Here is an 11,408-nt window from a genome sequence, read left to right on the forward strand (position 1 = left end):
CTATGGAGATCTGATCGTTTGATCATGTTGGACCGAGAATTAATGCTCGGAGGACGTCTCCTACGAGTTATGTCATAAAGACTTTTGCGTCAGTTGAAATTGTTGTTATATATAGGCGGCCCATTGTAGTTTGTTAAACATCCTCGCTCTTCTAACGTAGTTGCATCCAGATATCTTCATTTCTTGACACAATGCTAAAGAGTCAGATGGAAGAGGAATCTTGTCAACGGATTGTCGCCGAAGAGAAGAAGGCATAATAAAGTAGAATCAGAGTGTCTAACACCTCGCGCAGTGGTGATGTGTATCATTATTCATGATGATAACTGCTTTAATCGCAGACAATTTTGGCGTTGGAAGTTTGCTTCCTTTTGTCGCGATTAGGTAGATTTAGTCGCAATACTTGCTTCATCGCGACCTATCAGAGACCCTTCATTACCTAAAAAAGGTGTTCTGATTATGGATATGCGCTAACAGTAACTATGAACTCGAAGTATCTTTGAAGTCGTCACGGTAAGTATCGTGTTGGCGATGGATAATTGAGGCAATGCGAGATCAAAAGGTTGGTCTTGAATCTTCAGTATGATCTTTGACGTAATTACCTCCATTCTTCAGTAATTCTGGAGTAGTTCTGGACTTGGATTGAGAATCACTCGTTCTTCTGGCTTCGTGGAGTTTACGTGAGAATTAGAGATCCTGAAATTTGAGGAATCGAGATTGAAACGATGCTTGGTCGAATCGAACACGACAAATCTTCATGTTAGATTCTAAACGCTTTTGATTCGGTGACATGAGAAGGTTACAAACCAATGAATTGAAGATAGAACACAAAATTGTGAAAAACACAGGAATCAAAAGTCGATTCCCACAGATGGTGTCACTGTTCCGTTTTAGAACCAAAGTTGAATGTAGTTGATAAATTGAGAATCCTGAACCGGTGGTGCTGTATGGCGCGAGGGTGGACCTACAAGATTAACACTCCAATGCCTAAGTCAGTTCAAAATTCAAGACGAGTGTAGTAAAAAATGGATATCCGAAAATGTATCTTGTTTTTCGTGTGAAATGACTTTTATACTTAGAATGAATTTGAGATGAATTGGACTTCAATTATTTAGACATTTAACCAATCAAGTAATCTTGTGGCTCAATTTTTTTTTTTGTGTGTTTTTTTTTCTTTCCTTTCTTGCATTTGGAACTGTTGTTACAAGATAAAATACAAATTTCTTTCCATTTAGTAATATGGTAGTAAAAAATAAAAATCCTAAAAATGATTTTTTAATTAGTCCGTTTGTGAGATGAAAAAAATCTCGAAACGGCATCGTAAGGACCTCTTACAGTTACACACAAGTCGCGCTACTCACACGCTCTTGGTACCATTTTCGAATCTCGGTGGTAGGTACCACAGTTTCTTGTCTTCTTCCCCCTTCCAAACTTTGACTCATTTCGACACGCAGCCATTCTCAGTAAGTTCCTTCTATCACTTTCTCCCCCAAAGGATCCTTGATGCAGTTTTTTAAATTTGATAATTTTATCTTCATATTGCGGGAAGAACAATGGGAATTTTGGTTTTTTCTTGTTGCCATTTTTCTGCATGAAATGAATTACAATAGCTGAATTTATGCTTCTTTGTAATATCAGGACAATGGCTGCTACTTTTTTTCACCAAACTGCATGTCTTCATGGTTGGCCTGTTGATGTCCCTACTTTTGGATCTTCTAGATTATTTCGGAAGTTAATCTCAACGCGCTTTATTTGCAATGCTAGTCACCATAAATTGTACCCTATTTTTGCATCAGTTTCTCGTGCTTCTGTTGTTGATCACACATCATCACACTCCACTTCTCATCACTCATCAAGTAAGGAACTATTCTTTTGAAACTCTGTTGTGTATTCTTATTGGTGGGTGTTATGAACACTGAACATGTTTTTGTAGCTGAGAGTGCTTTGATATTGATTCGTCATGGCGAGTCTATGTGGAATGAGAAGAACTTGTTTACCGGATGTTGTGATGTGCCTTTAACTAGGAGAGGAGTAGAGGAAGCCATTAAAGCTGGTAAGAGGATTAGCTATATACCGATTGATCTAATCTTTACATCTGGGCTAATCCGAGCACAGATGACAGCTATGCTTGCAATGACTCAGCACGTCGAAAAGAAGGTACTGGTTCCATTTGGGATGAAATTGTAAGTTACTTGTTCAAAAAGAGATTTTTTATGTCGAGAAATACTACGTCATATAATTAGAAATAGTCTAAACTTGACAGTTAATGTTGCCCCATATGATTTTGACTCTTGCAATTGGTATAGTGGAAAATGCTTACAAGAAAGTGACTATGTCCATTTAAGATGACATTCAGTTTTGTTAACCGTAAATCTTTGTCATAAGCTAAAATAAAGTAAGGTGATTTTAGTTGTATGGTGATTTCATTTTTGTTGGGATTCATGTTGAGTGATTAAGTCCCACATCGCCTTAAGGTTTTTGGTGGATATGTGATGTCGATATCTCTTGGATCCTGAACGTGTAGCCCATTGACACTTCTGGTGCTCCATAGACTCTCCAACAAGTGGTATCAGAGTCCTAGTTATCCTCAGTGAGAGAGCGGACAAGTGGTATCAGAGTCCTGATTACCCTCGGCGAGGGAGCAGAAGTGGGATATCCCCAGCAATTTTGTATTTTGTTCATGATTCTTTACACTAGTTGAAGTAAAGCGGACAAACAAACTTTCTGCGTTTTATATGATCCAAATACTTGGTTTATGTTCAATCAATTTATATTCATTATTCAATAATTTAAACCTTCTCCTCAGTGGCTTGCTTTTAAGTAAAACCATTATCTCCACAACTGTTTTGAGGTGTCTACCAATAATTTTTTACTAATTGTTTACTCTATAGGTTCCTGTTATCCTACATAATGAGAGTGAACAGGCAACAACATGGAGTGGAGTATACAGTGAAAAAACCACGAAGCAATCCATTCCAGTTATAACAACTTGGGAGTTGAATGAAAGAATGTATGTGGCTACGCCTTTTTTCTTGTTCATAGTATGTTTCAATGAGTTTCAGAAGGATAGAATGTAATTCTCTATTATACTTCTACAGGTACGGGGAGTTACAGGGTCATAACAAGAAAGAGACTGCAGAAAAATATGGGAAGGATCAAGTACATGAGTGGCGTCGAAGTTATGATATTTCACCTCCCAAGGGTGAGAGCTTGGAAATGTGTTCGCGGAGAGCTGTTGCCTATTTTAAGGATTTTGTAAGGATGTCAATGTTGAAACTGTTATATTTGATTTTGTTGTTGTGGATTAAAATATTTTAAATTGCCAAGAGCGTTGATGCTGAGAAGAATGCATTGTAGATTGAACCGCAGCTGAAGTCAGGAAAACATGTGATGGTTGCTGCTCATGCCAACTCACTGAGGTCTATTATAATGTATCTGGATGGACTGACCTCTCAAGAGGTAGCATCTTGTTTTTCTTTTGATTTCCACCATATCATTTTTTATGTGACGTATTGTTTGAACTAGGATTGATCTTTACTTCTCCATTAACAAACAGGTCACTAGTTTAGAGTTGTCAACTGGTATACCATTGCTTTACATATATAAAGAGGGGAAGTTTAACAGTAGAGGAAGTCCTGTGGGACCTACAGAAGCTGGCGTTTATGCATATACTCAGGTATCTTCCCTTAGCTTGGAAGTGCACTAATTCTTAGAGTGAAAATCAGAGACTATACTACACCACAACTTATGGTTCAAATGTTTCGAGTCTATCATACAAAATATTGGACATGTAAAAGAGGGATATTGATAGGATTGAATGATATAGTTTTGATTTAACTTAAACAAGGGTAGTAACTAGTGAAATAACAAGAAGTAGAAGGAATGGAGTTCAACTCCTTGCAATAATGGAACTGAAAGCTGCAATAGTAGAAAATAGGGGAATCCCCAAATAACCTTGATACCGAGAGAGACGACCCTCACAGCTCACCCTTGCACCAATTGCACCAGTGAATACTTGCCTACCCTATTGATTCCCACCTTTCCTTTATATACATTTGTTTCCATCGCTCACTCCATTCATCAATTGCTGTCTGTCTTTATGTTATGCCCCCTTCTAATTTCCTCTTCTTCTAGTTCTCATCCCACCCTTTCCACTCGTCTTCTTTATCTGTTACCTCCAAATTCAGGTCCAATAAGCTCAGTCACCCATCAGATATAAACCATAAGATACAAGTAAGGAGAGATAGAAAAATAAGGTCAATGTTGCAGAGATGAGAATATTATGTTTTAGATAAGTAACCATGCAATGATGTAAACCATAAGATTATATATATATATATATATATATATATATATATATATATATATATATATATATTATATATATATATATATATATATATATATATATATATATATATATATATATATATATATATATATATATATATATATATATATATATATATAATATATATATATATATATATATATATATATATATATATATATATATATCCGCTCTCAAGCTCGGATAAAAGGAGAGGGTTGTCTTAGGCTTTCGACAGTCAACATAAAACTTTGTCGAATCTATATGACATGTATCAACTAGAAAATACTGTGAATGATAGGTCGTTGCCTGTAAGCAACGCGCTACATGGCTCGAGTACAGTGTCAAAAGAGAAAGAGCCATTGCATCGCCGTCTGGATGCAGTGAAAAATAAGCAAGGATTCTCATATTTTCGTGAATGGGTGTGGGTAAAGAAGTTAGTTCATGAGAGTGAGATTCGTTTTAGATCATGGAATATAGGCACGCTTACAAGAAAATATATGGAAATAGTGGACATTATAGTTAGGAGGAAGATCAGTTTCATGTGCCTACAAGAAACTAAGTGGATAGGTGAAAAGGCGAGGGATTATTGTGGACAAGGAATGGAAGAAGGATATTCTGGATGTGAAAAACGTAAGAGATAGAATCATAACCTTGAAATTTATAGTGGAACAAGACACCTTTAATGTTATTAGTGCTTACGCACCTCAGGTTGGGTCGGCAGAACATTTAAGATAAAATTTTGGGAGGATTTAGAAGGCTTACTTCAGGATATATCCCAAAGAGAGAAGCTCGTTCTAGGAGGGGGATCTAAATGGTCATGTAGAGAGCGTAGCAAGAGGTTTTAAGGACGTACATGCGGGTATGATCCCGGGGAGGTAAATGCGGAGGGTAAATCCATCTTGGAGTTTTCGTCGGCCTTTGATCTTAATATAGCTAATACCTGATTTAGAAAAAGAGAGAGCATCTTATCATATATAAGAGTGGGGTGACATGATGTCGGATAGATTTCTTCCTTATTAGGAAGTCGGACAGAAAGATTTGTTTGGATTGTAAAGTTATTTAGGGAGAGAGCTTGAATACCCAACATAGAGTATTGGTTATGAATGTAAGAATTAAGAGGAGATTTAAAAGAAGAAGTCACATGGGAGCGCCACGAATTAAGTGGTGGCATTTGAAGGTTGAAAAACAAGGAAGATTCCAACATAAGATCTTGGAGGGAGGGTTTGAGCAACCACAAGGAAGTGCAAATGGTATGTGGAACAAGATGACCCAAGAGATTAGAAAAGTAACTAAAGAGACGTTGGGAGAATCAAGAGATTTTGGACCTAAGGGTAAAGAATCGTGGTGGTGGAATGAAAGTGTTTAGAGTTAAAAAAGATTGTTTTAAAGAATAGTCTAGGTGTAGAAAATGCTGAAACTTGGGAAAAGTATAACAAAGCTAAGAACGAGACCAAGAAGGCGGTGAGTGAAGCAAGAACTCAAACTTTTGACGAATTATACCAATCTTTGGGAACCAAGGAGGGAGAAAAATCGATATATAGGCTTGCTAAGGGAAAAGAAAGAAATATAGAGATTTGGATCAAGTGAAGTGTGTTAAAGATGAAGAAGGCAAAGTCTTGGTTCATGAAAAGGATATAAAGGATAGGTGGAAGACGTATTTTCATTTATTTAATGAAAGATGTGATATCTCTTCGGACTCTAGCAGACTCGGCATTAGAGAAGAGGAACGAAACTATAATTACTATCATCGGCTTCAGAAACAAGAGGTAAAAGAAGCTTTAAAAAGGATGAGTAACAGTAAGGCGGTTGGGGCAGACAACATATCTATTGAAGTGTGGAAAGTTCTTGGAGATAAAGGTATTGAGTGACTCACCAAACTATTTAACAAAATTATGAGGTCAAAGCAGATGCCGGATGAATGGAGAAGAAACTCTTAACTTCCAACCTATAAGAATAAGGGGGATATATAAGATTGTGCAAATTATAGGGGGATTTAACTTATGAGTCATACCATGAAGTTACTGAGAAAAAAGACTTAAGTCAGAGACTCAAGTCACTGAGAAATAGTGATTTATCAGAGACTAAGAAAAAAGACTTAAGTCACTGAGAATCAATTTGATTTTATGTCTGGGAGGTCGACCATGGAAGCAATCTATCTACTACGATGAGTGATTGAGCAGTATCGGATGGACCAACAAGACTTGCACTTAATTTTTATTGATTTGAAAAAGGCGTATGATATAGTGCCTATAGAGATTTTGTGGAAAATCTTAGAGAAGAAAGAAGTTAGAGTTGCATATATTCGAGCTATCCAAGATATGTATGAAGGAGTATTGACTAGTGTGCGGACACAAGGTGGAGAGACGAACGATTTCCCCATTACAATAGGTTTGCACTAAGGTTCAACCCTAAGCCGCTACCTTTTTAATTTAATTTTGGATGTACTCAAGGAGCACATCCAAGAGCTAGCACTGAAATGCATGTTTTTTGTAGATGATATAGTTCTAATGGGAAAGTCAAAGGATGATTAAAACGAGAGATTGGAAAGGAAACTAATAGATGAGCTTTAGAAACGCATAGCTTTCGCCTACGCAGAAGTAAGACGGAATATATGGAATGTAAGATCAGCAAAACGAAAAGTGTTTCGAATCTACAGGTGAAAGTTGGAGACCATATCATCCCACAAGTCACGCCGGTCTAAATATCTTGGGTCTGTAATACAAAAAGTTGGAGAAATAGTAGGGGATGTAAACCATCGAATTCAAGCTAGGTGGTTGAAATGGAGGAGAACTTCAGGGATTATATGTGACAGAAAGGTACTGCTCAAGTTGAAGGGAAAGTTTTATCGGATTGCAGTAAGACCTCCGATGTTGTATGGACAAAATGTTGGACGCTTAAGAATCAATATGAGAATAAAGTAAGCATAGGAGAGATGAGGATGTTGTGTTGGATATGTGGTAAAACTAGACATGATAAGATTAGAAATGACAATATTAGAGAGTGTTGGGGTAACATCTATAGTAGAAAAATGGTGGAGAATAGATTTCAGTGGTTTGGGCATGTAGAAAGAAGACATTTAGATTATGTGACAAGGAGAGTAGATCAGATGGAGAGGGGTCAAATAGTTAGAGGTAGAGGAAGACTTAAGAGAATTATAAGAGAAGTTATTAAAAAAGATTGAGTTTAACAATTTAGATAAAAGGATGGACCTGGATAAAACATTATGGTAGAAGTTGATTCATGTAGTCGATCCTATTTAGTGGGATAAGGTTTGGTTATTATATATTTATATCGTAATTGTCATAAACATGATTTACGATAAGATATTGTCACCTTGTTTGATCCAATAAGCTAAACTCACCTAGTGTGAGAAGACTTGTTGATGTTGTTCAAAAGAAAGCTTAAGCTTTAAAAGTTACCGTGCAAAAATTTAACTTATTTAATACTACATTTCAGAGACATTGAATATTTCCATTACCCTCGGCAAAGTAATGTAGTGTTCCTCTTAAATTTGACTGCTTTTGGACGTGTTTAAATTTTATAATGTTTTCACTTGCTGTCATACTTTCCCTGTATGCACTTGAGATGAGCATAATATAATATGCCTTATCTGTTTACATTTGACAACGATTATAGCCTACTGAAAAACTGTATAATTTGTTTCCTTTGGGGGTTTAACAAGTCCCTTTTTGTGTTTGGTTATAGTCCACATACCGGCTTATGATAATTTTCGGGGTTCTGACTGGAGAGGATATAATGGAGATTTTTTGTCCTTTTTCTGAATTATCATCTCTTCTAATCTGGTAGTCGACATTAGACTATGTCTATTCATTTGTTCATGCTGTAAGTTGCCATTTGTGTCTGCAGAGCTTAGCAGTTTACAGACAACAGTTGGATGATATATCGCATTGAAGTTATTTTTCCCGCTTCATGTGAAAATAAAAAATGGTATGCTAAAATATGGTTCATATTTTTGGTGTCAAGTTGGTTTGATATTTCAAATCCTTAATATTCAATGTTGTCTGTACATGACTGAATCTAATTTTGATAACTGAGTATGCTCATGTACATTTGCAGGTATAGACATGGTGGTGTATATTCATTTTTGGTGGGTGGTTTCATAGTTTACTTTTTTGAGTGTGGCTGTTCTGAGAATTTTATCTGTCTTCTCGTATGCCCTTATAAGTTATAACCCTTCCAAAATTCAAGATTATCAGAAGGACTTAATCAATCATGAACAATTTCAAATCTGTGATGACAAAAGAATGGGAGTCCCAAAGATTTTCTGCACAGTTGCCCCTGATCAATTTTGGATGGAGAGATAGTGAAAAACAAGTATGATCAACTGATCATATATCATAGGTAAAACTACCATGTATTAGAACTTGTAGGAAAATGAATTTACGGTTGAAGAATGAAAACAATATCCCGTCATTTATACTTTTACAAAAGGGTTGTTCATTTGTTGTCTCTCATCATATATATGATCAAGGAAAAAAACATTTTAGGGAGTTGATTTCGATCTCATAAGTGTTAAGAGTTTCACATCGAAAAAATCTGTGTTCTAAAAATATATTTATAAATGCGAGTAATCTCTACCTTACAGTTTTGTAAGGTTGTTTTAAATTCAATCATAATTTTAAGATGATATCAAAGTTCCGTTTAAAATCTATTACACCATCTACTATCAAGTTGCGGAGTGTGAGAAAATGTTAAGAGTCCATGGCAAGAAAATGTTAATAAATCATAAGTATTTTTTTCAATGATCAAATTCATCTACTATTTCCACCCAAAAAATATTCCATTACTCTTAAAACAAATAAAATTTAGTTTTTCTATTAATTTTTAGTTAGAAATTTTATTAGTGGCTCAATACACCTGTTTTTCTCAAATCCTATAAATATTTTCTGAATGCATTTTGAATTTTTATTTTTCCAGCGATTTTCATATGTTTTTATTGATATTTCACTTTTCTTGCACGTAATAATATTCGAAAGTTAGTTTTTTGACATTGCTTTTGATGGTATAGGGTGTGTAAGGAAGTTAACTTTCAGACATATGAATATCTTGTAGGAAAATCTGCATGTACAACGGAGAAAATTATTGTGGTTTTTTTAAATGTTAAACTATTTTATGTGGATTTTAATTCCGCAACAAATTTTGCAAAAATACCCGAAGTTCTTATATTTTATGCGGATTTTCCTCTGATTTTTTTTACATGTAATATTATCCATAAGTTAACCACTAGATAAGGATATTTTTGAACATTTATAGACTTTAGTAGAAATACCTAGAGTATATTAACAACCTCCAAATTTTAAATGAATGATAGATTTTGTAATATGAAACTGTTTTGAGTCGATCAAATGGCCCAATAAGATTGACTAAATTTGAAGGTTCAATCTAGAATTTTGCTTGTCAAGAGGCCGCACACCGAAACCTAGCACCACGTTCATCACAGTAACTGGAATACAACGACCTCCCGCATTCCACACTCTGCTCTTCGGGGGCGATTTTAACTGTCACTCGTATATAAGCATGATCATGTGTCACACCAAGGTACAATCATTTACACTTGCAAGCTATACCTTTCTAAGCCCACGACTTGGACGTTCAAGTCTTAATCTTGCAGGTACATCCTCTTCTTCTCCCTCACGAAGACTTTTGCTACCGTACCAAAGAGTTTTCTTAAGCACGACTCTATGAAGATTTTGAAATATATCAGGTTGTAAAAATTTCCATCATCTACGAGAATTCCTGATATAAAGTGGTTAGCGATGGTAGCGATAATGATCAACGAAAGTGCCACGTTCAAAGTCTCATCCATCTTTTTGTGGTCTTAGAACCCTAGGATCGGTCTTTCAGCTTTTCGCTTCTCACTTAGAGATGTTGATTTATGAGAACCTTGCAGTGGAGATTCTTCCTGCTTGAACGATTCTCTGCCGATCGTATCTATGGCGAAGACTGAAGATGATATTGACTTGGAGGATTTTGAAGAATCTTTGAGAATGAAATTTGAAGTTGCTTCCATCTTAGCATTCTTGTCAAAGCGACTGAGGTTTGAATTGGAGGATATTTGATCGAATCAGGAGATATTTGATTCAATCTGAACATATTTGATTGAATAAGGAGAGATCTGATTGTGGTAATTCCCAGGAATCAGAAGTCGATTTTTATAGAAGATGTCATTGTTTCATTCAGGAACCAGAATTGTTGATGTGGATTCTTGATGCGGTGGTGCAGGCTACTCTGATATGGTTGCGCGGGATGGACCTGCAAGATTAGTACTTTAACGAACAAGCCAGTTCGTAAATAAATAGGGTAGGGACAAGTCAGTCAGTAGATAAAAGAGGTAAAGTGAATTATGAATATAATCCTATTTTTTTATTGCACACATGGTGGTTTATATACATTGGATGACAATTGGACTTATGCATTATTAGGCATGTGGTTGGTAACAAAGGAGAATTTGGATAGTTTGAGATTTTTCTTTATTTCAGGTTAGCATATCCATCCATTCTACAAATGGATATCTTTTTTTCTTAGTTACATTTGTCAATGGGAGTCCAACTAGGGAGACTAGAAGGCGCATAGGGAATATTATTATGACACTTAGTGATAATGATGGTAAGGTGGCTTGGGATAAAGAAATGTTGAAACATATTGCAGTAGAATTTTTTCAAAAGTTATATTATGAAGATGGCAATGCTCAATCTTGATAAGTCACCCACAAGACGAGTTTTCCTATTTAGATCAACATTTGAAAAGTTGTCTTCAATCCACATGTAACAACAAAAGAGATTTGAACTGCTATTTTTAGCATGGTTTCGTTTAATGCTACAGGTCTAGATGACGGGGATTTCTTAATTCACTATAAATTACTAATATTTTTCGTGAAAATACAATAATATCCTCGGATATTGAAGATACATTTTCAAACGCATCCCAAATACACATAATTCATTCGATTTCAAGATACTATGACTAAATTTATTCCGGATCATAAAACTGGAGTGTAGTTCAAAAACGAATGAATTGTATGTATATGAGATGCATCCAAAAATACATTTTAAAAAAC

The 11,408-nt window shown here is 35.6% G+C and overlaps 1 protein-coding gene across 2 annotated transcripts; it reads left to right on the forward strand.

The window, feature by feature from the left end:
- Window positions 1–1,294: 1,294 nt before the first annotated feature.
- LOC127105450 (2,3-bisphosphoglycerate-dependent phosphoglycerate mutase 2) lies at window positions 1,295–8,852 on the forward strand. Of its 2 annotated transcripts, XM_051042644.1 has the most exons (9): window positions 1,295–1,460; window positions 1,636–1,853; window positions 1,931–2,154; window positions 2,889–3,007; window positions 3,096–3,252; window positions 3,355–3,456; window positions 3,554–3,673; window positions 8,198–8,278; window positions 8,408–8,852. In XM_051042644.1, the coding sequence occupies exons 2-8, from the start codon at window positions 1,640–1,642 to the stop codon at window positions 8,240–8,242; spliced, it is 981 nt and encodes a 326-aa protein (XP_050898601.1). In that variant the 5' UTR covers window positions 1,295–1,460; window positions 1,636–1,639; the 3' UTR covers window positions 8,243–8,278; window positions 8,408–8,852. The 2 variants fall into 2 exon arrangements, with proteins under 2 accessions (XP_050898601.1, XP_050898600.1); XM_051042643.1 differs by lacking the exon at window positions 1,295–1,460 and having other exon boundaries at window positions 1,476–1,853.
- The last annotated feature ends 2,556 nt before the right edge of the window (window positions 8,853–11,408 follow it).

The sequence above is a fragment of the Lathyrus oleraceus genome, chromosome 7 (assembly GCF_024323335.1).
Source record: "Lathyrus oleraceus cultivar Zhongwan6 chromosome 7, CAAS_Psat_ZW6_1.0, whole genome shotgun sequence".
NCBI lineage: Eukaryota > Viridiplantae > Streptophyta > Magnoliopsida > Fabales > Fabaceae > Lathyrus > Lathyrus oleraceus.

Coding starts and splice junctions, on each gene's coding strand:
- LOC127105450 (XM_051042643.1), top strand. CDS start 1,616: ATGCTTCTTTGTAATATCAGGACAATGGCTGCTACTTTTTTTCACCAA. Junction 3,008..3,095: donor TGGGAGTTGAATGAAAGAAT/GTATGTGGCTAC, acceptor ATACTTCTACAG/GTACGGGGAGTTACAGGGTC. Junction 3,457..3,553: donor ATGGACTGACCTCTCAAGAG/GTAGCATCTTGT, acceptor ATTAACAAACAG/GTCACTAGTTTAGAGTTGTC.